At 46.7% G+C, this 18,161-nt stretch overlaps 1 protein-coding gene across 1 annotated transcript; it reads right to left on the minus strand.

Annotated features, from left to right (window-relative positions):
• Positions 1–13,288: 13,288 nt before the first annotated feature.
• Positions 13,289–14,928, minus strand: LOC138359314 (craniofacial development protein 2-like). Its single transcript, XM_069318452.1, has 2 exons — positions 14,287–14,928; positions 13,289–13,480 (listed from the first exon to the last, which is right to left on the minus strand). The coding sequence occupies exons 1-2, from the start codon at positions 14,926–14,928 to the stop codon at positions 13,289–13,291; spliced, it is 834 nt and encodes a 277-aa protein (XP_069174553.1).
• Between the last annotated feature and the right edge of the window lie 3,233 nt (positions 14,929–18,161).

An 18,161-nucleotide genomic window follows, 5' to 3' on the forward strand; every position in this document is an offset into this window, starting at 1 on the left:
TTTGTTCGACCATTCCTTCAGCTTGTCTAGGTCTTCTTGAAGCCTCAAACAGTCCTCTTCTGTTTTAATCCTTCTCATAACTTTAGCATCGTCCGCAAACATTGAGAGAAATGAATCGATACCCTCCGGGAGATCATTTACATATATCAGAAACAAGATAGGACCGAGTACAGAGCCCTGTGGGACTCCACTGGTAACTTCACGCCAATCGGAGGTCTCACCCCTCACCGTAACTCTCTGCTTCCTATTGCTTAGATACTCCCTTATCCACTGGAGCACCTTACCAGCTACACCTGCCTGTCTCTCCAGCTTATGTACCAGCCTCTTATGCGGTACTGTGTCAAAGGCTTTCCGACAATCCAAGAAAATGCAGTCCGCCCAGCCCTCTCTTTCTTGCTTAATCTTTGTCACCTATCAAGCCTGTAAGGCAAGATTTACCCTCCCTGAACCCATGTTGGCGATTTGTCACGAAGTCCCTTCTCTCCAGATGTGTTACCAGGTTTTTTCTCACGATCTTCTCCATCACCTTGCAAGGTATACAAGTCAAAGACACTGGCCTGTAGTTCAGTGCCTCTTGCCTGTCGCCCTTTTTGTATATTGGGACCACATTCGCCGTCTTCCATATTTCTGGTAGGTCTCCCATCTCCAGTGACTTACTATACACTATGGAGAGTGGCAAGCAAAGTGCCTCTGCACACTCTTTCAGTACCCATGGTGAGATCCCATCTGGACCAACAGCTTTTCTAACATCCAGATCCAGCAGGTGTCTCTTGACCTCCTCTCTCGTAATTTCGAACTCTTCCAAGGCCACCTGGTTTACCTCCCTTTCTCCTAGCACAGTGACTTCCCCTTGTTCTATTGTGAAGACCTCCTGGAACCTCTTGTTGTGTTCTTCACACACCTCTCTGTCATTCTCTGTATACCTGTCCTCGCCTGTTCGAAGTTTCAATACCTGTTCTTTCACTGTTGTTTTCCTTCTGATGTGACTGTGGAGTAGCTTTGGTTCGGTCTTGGCTTTGTTTGCTATATCATTTTCAAAACTTTTCTCTGCTTCTCTTCTCACCCTGACGTACTCATTCCTGGTTCTCTGGTATCTCTCTCTGATTTCTGGTGTTATGTTATTCCGGAAGTTCCTCCACGCCCTTTTGTTCAGTTTCTTCGCTTCCATACATGCCCTATTATACCATGGATTCTTCTGTTGCTTCTCGGATTTTTCCCTTTGGGCCGGGATGAACCTGTTTACTGCCTCCTGACACTTTTGGGTAACATAGTCCATCATACCCTGTACAGACTTATCTCTGAGGTCTGTGTCCCAAGGTATTTCACTTAGGAAACTTCTCATCTGTTCATAATTCCTCTTTCGGTATGCCAGCCTTTTGATTCCTAGTTCTTTTTTGGGGGAGATAAGTCCTAGCTCTACCAGGTACTCAAAGTTCAATACACTGTGGTCACTCATTCCCAAGGGTGCTTCCATCTTAACTTCCCTTATATCCCACTCATTTAGGGTAAATATCAAATCAAGCATTGCTGGTTCATCTTCTCCTCTCATTCTTGTTGGTTCTTTGCTGTGCTGGCTTAGAAAGTTTCTTGTTGCCACGTCCAGCAGCTTAGCTCTCCATGTTTCTGGTCCTCCATGCGGGTCTCTGTTCTTCCAATCTATCTTCCCATGGTTGAAGTCTCCCATAATTAGTAGTCCAGATCCATTCCCCGCTAGCAACAGAAGCTGCTCTTTCTATTATGTTAATGGTGGCCATGTTGTTGCTATCATATTGTTGCGTCTAGGTCTTCTGTCATTTGGTGGTGGATTATATATGACTACGACTATAATTTTTTCCTTCCATTTGTTACAGTACCTGCTATGTAGTCACTAAAACCTTCACAGCCCTGAATATCCATCTCCTCAAAATCCCAGCCTTTTCTTACCAGCAGAGCTACACCACCCCCACCTCTTCCTTCCCTCTCTTTCCTCATAACATAATAGTCCTGTGGGAACACTGCGTCTGTTATCGTTTTCGTGATCTTTGTTTCTGTGAGGGCTATTATGTCTGGGTTTTCCTCTAGTACCCGTTCTCCAAGCTCATTTGCTTTATTTGTTAATTCCATCTATGTTAGTGTACATCGCTTTGAGGCTCACTTTCTTCTGTTCCTTCTCAAATCGCCTCCTTGGTGAGGGTTCTGCTGGTGGGGGAGGCTGTTCCATGGGTGTGAGGACCTGTGAGGTGGATAACAGGGTCTCAGAGGATACTGGGATGAGGGGCGGGGGATCCAGTGAAGGGGGAGGGACAGGGAGGGTATGGGGTGAAAGGGGAGGGAGGACAGGAAGGAACGGGGGGGAGGGAGAACTCGGGAGGAGGTGAGGGGTAGAAGGGTGTGTGAGTGTGTGAGTGTGTGTGTGTGTGTGTGTGTGTGTGTGTGTGTGTGTGTGTGTGTGTGTGTGTGTGTGTGTGTGTGTGTGTGTGTGTGTGTGTGTGTGTGTGTGTGTGTGTGTGTGTGTGTGTGTGTGTGTGTGTACTCACCTAGTTGTGCTTGCGGGGGTTGAGCTCTGGCTCTTTGGTCCCGCCTCTCAACCGTCAATCAACAGGTGTACAGATTCCTGAGCCTATTGGGCTCTATCATATCTACACTTGAAACTGTGTATGGAGTCAGCCTCCACCACATTGCTTCCTAATGCATTCCATTTGTCAACCACTCTGACACTAAAAAAGTTCTTTCTAATATCTCTGTGGCTCATTTGGGCACTCAGTTTCCACCTGTGTCCCCTAGTGCGTGTGCCCCTTGTGTTAAATAGCCTATCTTTATCAACCCTGTCGATTCCCTTGAGAATCTTGAATGTGGTGATCATGTCCCCCCTAACTCTTCTGTCTTCCAACGAAGTGAGGTTCAATTCCCGTAGTCTCTCCTCGTAGCTCATACCTCTCAGCTCGGGTACTAGTCTGGTGGCAAACCTTTGAACTTTTTCCAGTTTAGTCTTATGCTTGACTAGATATGGACTCCATGCTGGAGCCGCATACTCCAGGATTGGTCTGACATATGTGGTATATAATGTTCTGAAAGATTCCTTACACAAGTGTGTGTGTGCGTGTGTGTGTGTCTGTGTGTGTGTGTACTCACCTATTTGTGCTTGCGGGGGTTGAGCTTTGGCTTTTTGGTCCCGCCTCTCAACCGTCAATCAACTGATGTACAGATTCCTGAACCTACTCGGTTCTATCATATCTACACGTGAAACTCTGTATGGATTCAGCCTCCACCACATCACTTCCTAGTGCATTCCATCTGTTAACTACTCTGACACTGAAAAAGGTCTTTCTAATGTCTCTGTGGCTCCGGTACTTAGCTTCCACCTGTGTCCCCTTGTGCGTGTATCACACGTGTTAAATAATCCATCCTTGTCTACCCTGTCAACTCCCCTGAGAACTTTGTATGTGGTGATCATGTCTCCCCGAGCTCTTCTGTCTTCCAGCGACGTGAGGTGCAGTTCACGCAGCCTGTCCTCATAACTCATGCCTCTTAGTTCTGGGACTTGCCTAGTGGCATACATCTGAAATTTTCCAGCTTCGTCTTCTACTTGACTAGGTACGGGCTCCATGCTGTGGTTGCATACTCCAGGTTTGGTCTTACATATATGGTATACAAGGTTCTGAAGGAATCCTTACACAGGTTTCTGGAAGCAGTTCTGATGTTAGCCCGCCTCGCATAGGCCGCTGATGATATTCTTTTGATGTGGGCTTCAGGAGACAGGTTTTTAGTGATATCAACTCCTATATCTTACTCTGTTCGTTTCGTGAAAGACTTCATCTCCCATTCGGTATCCAGTGTCTGGCCTTCTAGTTCCTCCTCCTCCTCCTAATTTCATTACCTTACATTTACTTGGGTTGAACTTTAGTAGCCACTTGTTGGACCATTCCTTCAGCTTGTCTAGGTCATCTTGAAGCCTAATACTATTTTCATCTGTCTTGATCCTTCTCATAATATTTGCATCATCAGAAAACATTGAGAGGAATAAGACAATTCCTTCTTGGAGATCATTTACGTATATCAGAAACAGTATAGGTCCAAGGACTAAGCCCTGTGGGACTCCACTGGTGACTCCCCGCCACTCCGAGACCTCACCCCTCACAGTGACGCGCTGTGTCCTGTTGTTTAGGTACTTCCTTATCCAGTGGAGTACCTTCCCTTTCACTCCTGCCTGCATCTTCATTTTGTGCACTTGTCTCTTTTGTGGTAATGTGTCAAAGGCTTTCTGGCCGTCCAAAAATATGCAGTCTACCCAGCCCTCACTCTCTAGCCTAATTTTTGTTGCCTGGTCATAGAACTAAATAAAACCTGTTAGGCATGATTTGCATCTCTGAACCCATGCGTATCTTGTGTTACAAAGTCCTTTTACTCCAGATGATCTACTAGGTTTTTTCTCACAATCTTCTCCATCATCTTGCATGGAAAACAAGTTAGGGACACAGGCCTGTTGTTCAATGCCTCCTGCCTGTCACCCTTCTTGTATATTGGGACAACATTTTTTTTTTGGTTTAATTGCTTGTAACATATAGTATGTACATGTATTGATGTATACTGGATCAGTTCTACAGATGTGCACCATTTGATATGGCTTCCTAAACCCCAGTGGATGATATGGCTTCCTAAACCCCAGTGGATGATATGGCTTCCTAAACCCCACTGGATGATATGGCTTCCTGAACCCACTAATGATATTTTGTGACACCACCATTCTGTAATATTTGTTTATAAGCATGCTTGAGCTAGTTTACGACTGCACTAGGATAGAACCTAAGGACAGCTAGTTCAGAGAGGTGGTGCAGTACAGTGCATGATGATAATGATTCCCAAGAGTTGGAGTAAAGATTGTTTAAGGTGAAATAGTATGAGTTGTAGAGAACTTAGTTTTTGTTCTTTGGCTTATTTCCGGTGCCCTATGTTATAAGCCCCAGTAAACTGGTTGTTTTTATTTATTTTGTGTGTCTTTCCCCTAGACCTTATTGAAGGCTTGGTGGTAATATATAGTTTTTGACCACATTATTATTATTACGAGCGATGCTGTGGAGCATGTGGGCATGACAGAGAAAAATTGGGTTCCTGTCTGTGATGATTGTTGATAAGTAAAATGATTACCTGCTATTCAGAATCATTATCATGCCAATCCTTTGCTCAAGATCATTCCTGTTGAAATCCTAGGGTTAGGATTATTTTTGTTACTGTATAACTCCATTGCAGTTTTGTATTTGAACACGATCGTGAGTGACATCCTTTTGTTTTTATGTGACACAGAGGTGACAAGTTGACAAGATGGTGCAAGAAGTTAGAGATTTTGCAGAAGCCATTAGTGTAGAAAATTGAGATCTTGACTAAGTCGTTTCTTATTTGTATGGGTAAGGTCCTAGAGATAGATGTTGGACCTAGAATGACTAAAAGTAAATTGTTGAGAACCATGTTTTTACATCTGATAGAAGATGGTATGTTAGATGACGAGGTGTTATAGGCATACCCTGATGAGACTGAGAATGCAGCTAGTGTCAGAAGGCAGGAACTAGAACTTCAGTTTAGACAAACTGAGCTCGAGCAATTTAATTGTGAAGAAAACACTAAGCTGAGGGAAGCTGAGTTAGAAGTAGCTAGACTCAGGGGAGAAGCTGAGTTAGAGGCAGCTAGACTCAGGGAAGAAGAAGAAGAAACCAAGCAGTTGTTAATTAAACAGCAGATGGCTGAGGCCCAGATTTGGCTAGAAGAGAAGAAGCTCGAAGCCGCAGCATCTGCTGGAAGTAAGGGCTCTTCAGGTATTGGTATTTATTTTTCTAGAGGGTTTGAACTACCCAAGTTTAATGAGAAGGACCCCGAATTATTTTTCCTGCACTCTGCAAAGTTAGCTACAAGTCTGAAATGGCCAGAGGTCTCTTGGTTGGCCATAATGCAGGGAAAGTTGAAAGGGAAAGCCCAGGACATTTTCGCTTCATTACCATTTGAAGATAGTTTTCACTACCCCACAGTAAAGAAAAGGATATTGCAAGCGTACGAAGTCAATGCAGAGGCACTACGACAAACGTTAGATGTTTAAAGCGCACACCTGATCAATCAGTCACAGATTTTGCTCGTGTAAAGAGTCTATCTTTGACAAGTGGCTAAATAGTATGAACATGCAAGATTTTGTCTCTCTTAAACAGCTTATGCTGATAGAAGAATTATTGTCTTGTTGTTACGACCCTCTCGGGACGCAACGGGGTCCTTACTCTGATGTTGTTAGAGGAAGATATATGTATCCGTTCCCGAGCCAGTAGTGGCTATCAAGGGATGAGATCCGTGACGCAATTAACTTAAAGGGAGTAGGGAAAGAAAGCTAAGAACTTAATATTATAATTATTACCATCACCTATTAAATATATAAAAATCAAACGTGCACAGGGGGAGGGTATTAACACTATACAAGGGGATTAATCCTTCATCGTGGTCTTCTGCTGAAGACGCTGGTGCCACACCACTTGGTGCTGAGTCCTTGGTGCTTTCTTCGTGGCCTCACGACGTGTCCTCTGAGAATGCCGAGCCTACCCGGGCCACAGGTCAGCCAAAACGCAGGTCCACTGGGGGCACCGTCGTGGAGGCCGTCAACCACACGTCCAGCTGGTCTGCTGGCAGGTACTGAGCCACCAAGGCTGGTACGGCCACTCCACGAACGATATAAGGGGTACGCCCTAGACAGGAGTCTCGTGTGATATCACAAATCACCCTCCTGTCCTCAATACCCCAGTGGATGATCGTCTCCAACAGTCGGTCCCGGGTAAATCCTTTCACTGCCACTCCACTGGCAGGCTAACACACCACAGTGTTCTTCCGGGGGGACGACGTCACAACAGCTGCAGCAAACTTCACAGTATGGAGACTGGCTGCCTCGGGTAGACTGACTCAACCTTCAACACAGTGGTCCCAGGTCGACTCTGTAAGCAGACACGTCATCAATGACTGGGACACACTAGAACACCTTACTTACGGGCTCGGGCGCAAACACCTGACGTATCCAGTCCATAGATGGCGCTGTCGTCGGAGCACCACCTCACCAGAGGTCAGGAGCGGCTGTGTTGTGAGCTGCACAGGACTGGAAACTGGCCCTTGTGGCCGATATTCGCCGTCCTCATCCGGTGTCGTCGTTCGTTTGGCGGGGGTTTCGGGAGCTGACCCACAGATGGCGTAGTTGTTACTGCTACTTGCTCGGACGCTGGATCCGGGTTCGTAACACCTCCCCACCAAAAAGAATTTGGTTTGGGGTTCTATAAAAAGAAACACAAACCAAATTAGTACGGCGACACTGCTCCCAATGGACACACATGCTTTATAATCTGGGATGGCGAGGCTGTCTCGTCCACAGAACTGTCCTACTGGGCAATTCCGGCACAACGGGAACTTTAAAATTGAAGGCAAGGTCCTGCCTGGTGTAATCTTCCACATCTTCACCGTCTCCACCGAGATGTTAATCCGGAGCATAACCTCACACCTCTCGAGTAAGGATCGGTGTAGACACGATCTGGGGTGACTCGACACTTCCTTATGTCGTGGCACCGATGATGGCTGACCATAGACGGCATTTCTGGTGCTGGTCCGATGGTCCTTCAGGGAGACAGGAACCTGGAATACAGGGGTCTGATAATTCAGAGTGATCGCGACAGTGGGTAAGTCAATACTTACAGCATACCCTACTAGGTCCACACCTAGTCCCAACAGGGCTGCTTGTACGTCGCAGATGACATTCACTCTGCCACCGTCAGGTCGACCAACGTTCCGCATAACGCTGTGTTGAGGTTCAGCAATCACGCGGGGGGTGTCAACCTGTCGGAAACAGTCACTCATATTATCACATGTCGTACCTCCTGTATCAACCATCACCTTCCAGGTCCCTTCTTCAACTGCAACACCTGCAGTACAAATCTCCAATCCCTGGGGCCTCTTCACGATGTTCATGGGAGCCACCATCCTTCGGGTCGTCCACTGATCCTTACTGAGAACACATACAAGAACACATACGAAAAACAAACAAAATACCGATAGGAAACATTTGGTAAGTCGAGGGATAAGTTTCCTGAGCTTGTCATGTCCATAGCCGGCACCATCCACTAGCCTGGCTTGGACCAAAGAGGGCACTAGACCTTTTGAACACACCTCACATACCTCTGACGTCTGGGGAATCTCTGGCTGGTCCACTACACGCTGTAACTTGCCATACCGCAAGCACACCTCAGCCTTCGCTCCAGACTCGTTGGTATCCGTGGGTGTCTGCACACAAGGCCTCTTTTCTAGCTCAGGTACTTCTGCCATCGTAACCTCATGTTCCTTGTCGAGAGAAGAATCAGGAGACACTGCTAGATAACTGTCGATCTGCGGGGGAGAGGACAAATTAAATATGTTTAAATCCGGGTCTGTCTTTACCTGGACATTACCATTGCCTGTTACCTCAGACCGTGCTGTTCCGGTAGACTCGTCCGCAACCTTGGGATGATTGATGCTCCAATCTGTCACCAAGTCGTTGGCTAGTACTACGTCAATCCCAGCCACAGGGAGGGTATCGACTACTGCCAACGCACATGTGCCGCTGAAATAAGGCGAGTCGAGATGTACTGGCACTAAGGGGGCGATGTACTGCGTCCTTGGAAACCCAACCAGGACAACCTCTTGTCTCCCGTCCACACTTACTCCCTCGGGTACCGAGCTCTTCATGATCAGGGACTGGGCTGCTCCACTATCTCTGAGCACTACTACAGATCTACCAGTATGATCACTCGATACATACCCGCCTGAAGTGTGAGGGGAAAACAATCTGGGTTCTTCCTGCGTCGTCGTCGACTGGCTTCCTGCTGGTGATGTTCCACAGCTCATCAACATCACCTCCCTTCGTGCGCTGCCACCTCTTCTGCCTCGGCACCTAGCAGCTATATGCCCTTTCTGCCCACAAGTCCAGCACACCATATTCCTCCTCGGGCTCCGGTGTTTCGGACTGCTAGGACTTGTTCTTCGAGGGCTACTTGGGGGCGTCTTCTTAGCACTTTGTGGGACGGGTCTTTCCTCTTCGTCATTTGGTCTGTCGAACCGGCGCTGGTAATTCCTTGGGACGTACTTAGCAGACGGCCTATGAGTCAGGATGTACTCTTCAGCCATGGTGGCTGCTGCACTCAAGGTCTCTACCTGCTGTTCCTCTAAGTACGTCTTCAGGTCTACAGACAAACAATCCTTGAAGTCCTCGAGCAGAATCAGCTGCTCGAGGTCTGCCTTGGTCTCCACCTTCCGAGAGGCACACCATTCTTGAAAAAGTCGCTCCTTGATGGTGGCGAATTCGGTGAAAGTGTGCTCTGAGGTCTTCTTCAGGTTTCTGAACTTTTGCCTATATGCCTCAGGTACCAATTGGTACGCCATGAGCACCACTTTCTTCACCATATCGTAATCGCCGGAGTCGTCAAGGGATAACGTAGAGTAGGCGATTTGGGCCTTCCCAGTCAAGACTGACTGTATCATGATGGCCCAATTCTCCCTTGGCCACTCCAAAGAGGCAGCGACTTTCTCGAAGGCTGCGAAGAACTTCGAAACTTCTCTCTCGTTGAATTTGGGGACCATTTTGATATTCCTTACCGGATCGAAACCGCTTACTCCAGTTTGTCTCTGTCCAGCGCCTAGTCGTAATACTTCTAGTTCATGTTGTCTCTGTCTTTCTTTTTCTTCTCTTTCTCGTTCTTCTCTCTCTCTCTTTCTCGTTCTTCTCTCTCTCGTCTCTCTTCTCTTTCTTGTTCTTCTCTTCTTTCTTTTTCTAATTCTAAACGCCTCATTGCCAATTCTTTATCTTTTAACTCTCGTTCTAATTCTAACTTCTTCCATTCAATTTCTCGATTAATTTCCAAGGCACGCATCTTGACAGTTAGGAAGCTGATATTAAGCTCACCTGCATCACTGTCAACGTCGCTGCCCTTATCTTCCTTTTCCGTGGAAGCTATCTCCTCACCTTCCCTTGTACTAGGAGTCTCGCCTTCCTGTTTCTCTTCTGCCTTCAGGTGCCGGTGAACCTTGGACAAGATCTCCACACGGGAATCACTGGCACGGATCTTGATCTCCAGGTAGGCGCTCACTAGTACAAGCTCTGGTTTGCTCAGATACTTTAATCTGGCAATACAGTCCACTCTGTTCAGAAAAGCCTGAACATCGTCCAGATCATCGATGGTAGCTTTGTCTGCCATTGTCACAGATAGAACACTTAACGAGCACTTAACACACCGTTTACACGTTAGCACTTAACGCACCGAGCACTGTTCTACGTCAATATTGCACTTTAACGCACCAAACTCTGCACTTGCCAATATTGCACGTAATCACTCCGGGCACCGCACTACCCAATATTGCACTGAGTCCAAGCGAACACTTCGCTCTACAATATTGCACTAAATCACTGAGCACCGCACTAGTCAATATTGCACTTAATCGCTTAATCACAGCGAGCACCGCACTGCACAATATCGCACTTAGTCACTCTGAGCACCGCACAGGATGTATAACGTCACAATCGTCACACAGGGGGAATTATATACAGGGATTACGCCACTTCACCACCCCTGTCAAACATACTTAACAAGGGGACGGATCCCGCTGGGGATGCCAATTATGTTACGACCCTCTCGGGACGCAACGGGGTCCTTACTCTGATGTTGTTAGAGGAAGATATATGTATCCGTTCCCGAGCCAGTAGTGGCTATCAAGGGATGAGATCCGTGACGCAATTAACTTAAAGGGAGTAGGGAAAGAAAGCTAAGAACTTAATATTATAATTATTACCATCACCTATTAAATATATAAAAATCAAACGTGCACAGGGGGAGGGTATTAACACTATACAAGGGGATTAATCCTTCATCGTGGTCTTCTGCTGAAGACGCTGGTGCCACACCACTTGGTGCTGAGTCCTTGGTGCTTTCTTCGTGGCCTCACGACGTGTCCTCTGAGAATGCCGAGCCTACCCGGGCCACAGGTCAGCCAAAACGCAGGTCCACTGGGGGCACCGTCGTGGAGGCCGTCAACCACACGTCCAGCTGGTCTGCTGGCAGGTACTGAGCCACCAAGGCTGGTACGGCCACTCCACGAACGATATAAGGGGTACGCCCTAGACAGGAGTCTCGTGTGATATCACAAATCACCCTCCTGTCCTCAATACCCCAGTGGATGATCGTCTCCAACAGTCGGTCCCGGGTAAATCCTTTCACTGCCACTCCACTGGCAGGCTAACACACCACAGTGTTCTTCCGGAGGGACGACGTCACAACAGCTGCAGCAAACTTCACAGTATGGAGACTGGCTGCCTCGGGTAGACTGACTCAACCTTCAACACAGTGGTCCCAGGTCGACTCTGTAAGCAGACACGTCATCAATGACTGGGACACACTAGAACACCTTACTTACGGGCTCGGGCACAAACACCTGACGTATCCAGTCCATAGAGGGCGCTGTCGTCGGAGCACCACCTCACCAGAGGTCAGGAGCGGCTGTGTTGTGAGCTGCACAGGACTGGAAACTGGCCCTTGTGGCCGATATTCGCCGTCCTCATCCGGTGTCGTCGTTCGTTTGGCGGGGGTTTCGGGAGCTGACCCACAGATGGCGTAGTTGTTACTGCTACTTGCTCGGACGCTGGATCCGGGTTCGTAACACTTGTCTGCCTGATAAATTGACTATGGTGTTAGCTGCAGGCAAGCGTTTGAATAAGGATGATCATGAATTAGCTATACTGGCGGAGGAACATGAGACTATTAATAGGATACCATACTGTAATTATAATATGGCACATAAAGCATTCACTTTTAGGCAGTAGTAGTAGTAGTAGGCATCCTTCAATCCCGTAAGGTTATGAAATTGTGCCCTGGGTGTCTAGTTGTTGTAGTCTAGTTGGATGCAGCGCCTGCTGTGGCTGTGAAGGCCAACCCGAGAATGACAGTCCCGACTGCAGCAAGCGCAGATAAACGCCAAACGGGCGCGTCTGACAGTGGTCGAGACCTCCTCTGAAGTCTATTAGCCTCTGCCTGCCTCTTAAGTTCATCCTCGAATTGCTGGAGTCCCTTCTGTACTTTGCATTTCCTGGCCGATCTGTCCGCAGCTGCTGCATCACAAGTGTTGATGTCGATGTTCATCTGCTTGAGGTCGCGTTCAGGCATCTTTGAAATGCAGCTAAGGTCTTCCGGGGGGTCTCCTTCCTGATGCCAGTTCTCCATACAAGAGGTCCATCGGTATGCGGCTATCGACCATGCGTGTGACATGTCCCAGCCATCGCATGTGTCTCTGCTTCAGGAGAATCAACATTGAAGGGACTCCTGTTCTCTCGAGTACTGTGTTGTTGGTGACATGGTCTTTCACGTGATGTCAAGGATGCGTCTCAGGTTCCGCATGTGAAAGGTCTCTCCTGGCGAGAGCGCAGGGTCCAGGATTCGGAGCCGTAGAGAAGTGTACTCACCACACATGCCATGTAGACTTGTGCCTTGGTGTGCACTGTCAGTTTGGCATTTTCCCAAACGCTCTTTGTGAGCCTGGCCCAATATTGTTGCGGCCTTCCCGATACGTCTGTTGAGTTCAGTGTCCAGGGAAAGGTTGTCTGAGATTGTGGAGCCCAGGTACACAAACTCGTGAACTGCCTCCAGCACATAGTCTGCTATATTTATACAGGGTAGCTCATTGACATGTTGTCTCATCACTTGTGTCTTCTTCAGGCTGATTGTCAGGCCGAATGCGGAACAAGGCTGCGGTAAAGCGGTTGAGTAGCTGCTGCAGGCCTTCTGCTGTGTGTGGTGATTGTTGCGTAGTCGGCGAAGAGGAACTTCTTGAGGATTCGCATCTGTACTTTTGTCTGTGCTCAATGTCTGGATAGTTTATAGAGCTTTCCATCAGATCTTGTACGAAGATAGAAGCCTTCTGTGGTTGTTCCAAAGGCATGCTTGACGAGGATCACGAAGATGATGCGGAATAGGGTTGGAGCAAGAACACACCCCTGTTTAACACCACTGTTGATGTTGAATGGTTTAGAAGTTGACACGTCGTACACGACTATCCCCTTCATGTCCTTGTGGAACGATTGTATCATGCTGAGTAGGGTGGGTGGGCAGCCAATTTTGGCCAAAATCTTGAAGAGTCCGTCCCCACTAACGAGGTCGAAGGCCTTTGTAAGGTCAATGAGGGCGATGTACAAGGCATTTCTCTTCTCCCTGCACTTTTCTTGAAGCTGTCTCCGGGAGAACACCATGTCAGTGGTCGACCTCGCTGATCGGAAACCACACGGTTACTCGAGGTACACTCTTTCGGCAAGAATCTGAACCCTGACCAAGACGACCCTGGCGAAGAGTTTGCCAACGACGCTGAGAAGGGAGATGCCGCGATTGTTGTTGACATCGCTTCTGTCACCTTTATTTTTGTAGAGAGTGATGATGTTTGCATCTTTCATGTCTTGTGACACCGAGCCCTCCCTCCAGCACTGGCACAGAAGTTCATGCTACTCAGTTTTAAGTGATCCACGAGTGCACTTGAGAACTTCAGGCGGAATCCAGTCGTTTCCTGGGGCTTTCCCTGAGGAAAGTGAATCCACTGCTTTCTCAACTTCTTCAACAGTTGGTTCAAAATCAAGTTCTTCCATGATGGGCAGGCATTTGATTGCATCCAAAGCCTCTACGCTGACCAAGTTCTCTCTGGAATAGAGTTCGGAGTAATGTTCCACCCATCGATTCATCTGTTGATCACGGTCTTTAATGATCTCTCCAGTGGCTGACTTCACAAGAGCCGTTATGTTTTGTGTGGGGCCTGTTGCCTGTTTGATCCCTTCGTACATGCCTCTTATGTTGCCAACAGTGCCCGCAGTCTGGATGCTGGAACAAAGTCGAAGTCAGTAATCGTTAGCACAACGCCTCGCAGTTTGTTGAACACTACTACGGGCAGTAGGGATCCCGGTAGGTTCCTTTCTGAGGGCAGGGTCTTGTAGGATGAGAGAGTTCGTCTCTTTTCCTCTACGAGGGGTAACAGTTCCTCTGCACTGGCCTCGAACAAATGTGCTGACTTGTTTTGCCTCTTACCGAAGGTGGGCATGGCAGTGTTGAAAATAGTGCCCCTGAGATGTGACCACCTCTCACTTGCGCTATCGCAGGGTAATACAAGAAGGGCATTTGCCAGTGCCGCAGTGAATTCCTCCACCTTGTGAAGGTCACGGGTCTTGTTTACGTTAATGCGTGGTCTTCCCTCCTACTTTACTCTGTGGATTTTCCAGGGCTGGAATTTTACTCTGCAAACGACAAGAGAGTGGTCGGTGTCACAATCTGCGCTCTGGAAGATGCGGGTCAGTTTGACGTTTCTCAGATTGCTATGTCCCGTAAGCACCAGGTCGAGTTGATGCCAATGCTTAGACCTGGGATGTCTCCAGGAAACCGTATGCTGGGGCTTGGTGTCGAAGAAGGAATTGGTGATGCAAAGATCATGACGGCAGCAGAACTTCAGGAGGCGTTGCCCACTTTCATTCATCTTCCCAAATCCAAACTGGCCCAGGCAGGAAGGCCAAGAGCTGTGATCAGAACCAACTCTTGCATTAAAATCTCCCAGGAAAAAGACTGTCTCTTGTTGAGGTATGTCTCTGAGAGTTAAGCCGAGGTCATCATAGAACTCGTCCTTCGCTTCGGTGGAGGAGGTCAGTGTTGGTGCATTGGCATTGATGAAGCTGACCATTCCTGCTGCTGTATGAAGCTGAAGTTTGATGATCCTTGCAGACCCCTCCGTGGGTGGTACTATGGACCCTAACAACCTGTTCCTGATGGCAAAGCCAACGTCATGCTCTCTTACCTCTTCTGGTGGTTTGCCCTGCCAGAAGAAGGTAAAGTCCTTCTCCCGTATGCTGCCGGTCGTGGGCAAACGTGTCTCCTGCAGGGCGGCTATGTCCATCTGGAGCCTGCGCCGTTCATTGTTGATCACAGCTGTCTTGCGGGCGTCGTTCACTTCCAGTAGATCTTCCGAGAGACCCTGGTGTCATGGTCCTTACATTCCATGTGCCCAATGTGAGAGCTGGGTGGCTCTCAAACTGCCCAGCTTGAGGCGGGCAGTAGCTGTCCTATGAAATCGGATAATTTCTCCCACCAACGGAAGCAACCCCTGGCGCCTCACTACATCAACTGAGTTGTAGGCTTATCACCGGTAACTGTCGCTTCCCGTGTTCAGCCATCGCCAAGGCGATGCTGGAGTGTCCTCTCCAGGGCACAGGCCTGGGCAGTAATTATGGAGGATCAGCTGTTGCCCATGCAGCAGATCCAGCCTCTCCACGCCACCGATGTAATCCAAGGGAAGGGCAGGAGCCGATACACTTGGCACCAGTGTCGTCTCAGGAGTTGCCAGAATGTAGTTGTAAACAGCTGCAAACTGCCTTAGGGACCACGACTCCGGATTTTTCCTCAGGGTTAACTCCCGAAATCTTTCCCATGAGTGTGGTTTAGCCGCAAGATAGCAGAGGTTTGAATTCGGGGTTTTCCTTCCCCTAGATGAGCTGCCTTTCCAGGCTAACGGTTAGAGTACCATCTGCCCGAAGCAACTCGTTTTAAGGTGCCAGAGACCCGCCTTCGCCCCTTCCTCTGTTGGTAGAAGCAGTTCCGCCAGCTCTAAAGGCTAAGCCACACATGCAGGCCAGGAGCTGGACTTGGTTGTCAGTGGCTATTTGAGATGCATGCCTTCAGGAGCACTTTACAGGCTGTGGGAGCTTATCTCCTCAATCCTTCCACCCGGCTATAACAACTATTGGAACCTGGCAGTTTTAGGAAGTATAGTTCTGATAAGCCACCCAGTTGTCATCATAATGCCAGATGTGCTCTTACAGCCAGGGTAGACCAGGTATCTTGTAAATCGAAGGATACTGTTAACCCTAGTTGAGCCACATCAGGTTCAGAAGGTTCGTCAGATGTTAAACAATGTGGTTATTGCCACAAAAGAGGACATGTTGCCCGTTATTGTTTTCAATTGCATCCAGAATTAAGACCAATACCTAATGTCCTTGAATGTGAGTAAAAGAAGGCAAGGGAATCATAATTCTGAAATTTTGTGTAAGGTCAAGCCACAGTGGTTCGCTGGTTTCGCTCCTTTTATGATTAAGGCCAAAATGATTGGAGTTGTGGATAAGTGGGTTCCTGTAGTCATGTTTAGGGACACTGGGGAGGAACAATCTTCGATTACTTCTCGTATGTTGTTCCAGGTCAAGAAAATTGACCTGGAAGATGTAATGCTTTTACAGGATATAGCAGGAGCAATTCAACGTGTTCCACTTATGCAAGCATTCGTTAAGTCCTCCTCCTCCTCCTCAAATCTTCCTATACGCATAATCTACGTATTGTAGGTGTGGGTAATACTTTGCCAATACCTGGAGTCGACATCATCCTAGGGAATGACATTGCTGGTAACTTGAGAAACAGTCATCTCCCCATAATGGTTACAGATCCAGGTCGAGTTGTCTCAGAAGTGAGTGAGATTACTCACATAGTAATCTCGTTCCCGTACGTGCCGTCACCAGATATCAAGATCCTAAGCCCAAACGTTACGATGTTGATGTTGATGATGGAAATGATGCTAATGATGGAAACGATATTTCCAAACTTACAACCGGAGGGATGGCTGGAAAACCTCCAAAGACAGAACCGGAAATCAACTTAGCAGATACTTTTTTAGCCCACTTGGTTGAGGTTAGTGCAGTTGAGTAAGTGTTGCCATGTAATAAAGGTGTCCTCCCTGTTACTACCTCTTCTTCTTTTTCTAATGTTGAATCCCACACTTGGTGGGATTCAGTTGGGGGCCCAACTTCAAAAGAGTGAAACTAGTTTGCATGTATGTTTTTCTGAAGTTGTTCCAGAGGAGGATGCTTTGGCTGATGATGTTGGATACTTCCTCTGCTGATGAGACGATGGAGATCTAAGATATCTTCCTCTTCAGAGGACAGTGAGAGTGTTACTCAGCTTGTAGTCCCCAAAGCATACCAAGAACAAGTCCTTGCAGCTGCTCATGACGATCCTTTAACTGGTCACCAAGAGGTCAATCGAATGTTGTTCCAGGTAACAAAGTACTTTTATTGGCCCAAACTTAAAAGGGCTATTGTCAGATACTGTAGACAGTGTGTAACCTGTCAAGTGGTGGGGAAACCCAACCAACTGTACCTAGAGCTCCCCTTCATTCAATTGTCTTTCCTCGTTAACCTTTTTCTCACATCTTAGTTGATTGTGTAGGCCCTTTAAGTCGGACCAAGTCAGGTCATGTATATATGTTAACCATTAATGTACAACTACAAGATTCCCGGAAGCATACCCAGTACGTAATATCCGGGATAAGACAGTCATCCATCACATTTTTAAATTTTTCACTTTGTTTGGACAAAGATTGTCTTTGTTTGTACATTCAGTCGAACAATGGGAGTAACTTTTGTTCAGTTGGGTTCCAACAATTTTGTCGATGGTACAATATAAAGCATCAGCGTTCCAGTACGTACCTACTACTGATAACCAAGTTTCTGTTCCAATATTCAAAAATAATAACTAATGACAGTTTGTTGACCAATATGGAGATGGAAAATGGTTTTCTGAAACTTCTTCAAACTTTTAAGTTTTATTTATTTAATCTACATCATAATAACATCATATTTAATCTTTTCATAATTGATTAACAACTTAACATTAACACAAATAAATAAAAACAATTAATTTTATTATTTATGAAATTTTAGGTTTTCAAACATGCTTTAAAAATACAGTATTATATTTCAATAATTGTTCATTTAGTGTTAGTATGGTCCTTTAATAGCATATGACCTTCCTTTTTTACAATAGCAAATAAATATATGTGGATTCAAAATGTTGACCAATTTCGTTCAAATTTTACATACTTTGTAACGCGTATACATTCTCCAAGATGTAGAAGCTATAACAAAATAAAAGTATAAACAAAGAAAATATAAATAACAAAAACGAAACCAACCCCACAAAAAAAAATTGTTGGACATTGAGAGAAATAACAGATATTGGCATTGGGCAATAAATTGATATGATATATAACAAAATACAGCATAATAACATACTAATTATTATTTGTGTTATTATGAATTACCAAGAAGAAGGAAGAGTGATAATTATTATTTGATTATATTATTA

Source organism: Procambarus clarkii, chromosome 90 (genome assembly GCF_040958095.1).
Source record: "Procambarus clarkii isolate CNS0578487 chromosome 90, FALCON_Pclarkii_2.0, whole genome shotgun sequence".
NCBI lineage: Eukaryota > Metazoa > Arthropoda > Malacostraca > Decapoda > Cambaridae > Procambarus > Procambarus clarkii.

Excerpts from the sequence above, each read along its gene's own strand:
- LOC138359314 (XM_069318452.1), bottom strand. The coding sequence starts at position 14,928 with ATGGACATAGCCGCCCTGCAGGAGACACGTTTGCCCACGACCGGCAGC. Across the intron at positions 13,481-14,286 it reads ACACCGACCACTCTCTTGTC|TGCTGGAGGGAGGGCTCGGT; the intron begins GTTTGCAGAGTA and ends CTTCTGTGCCAG.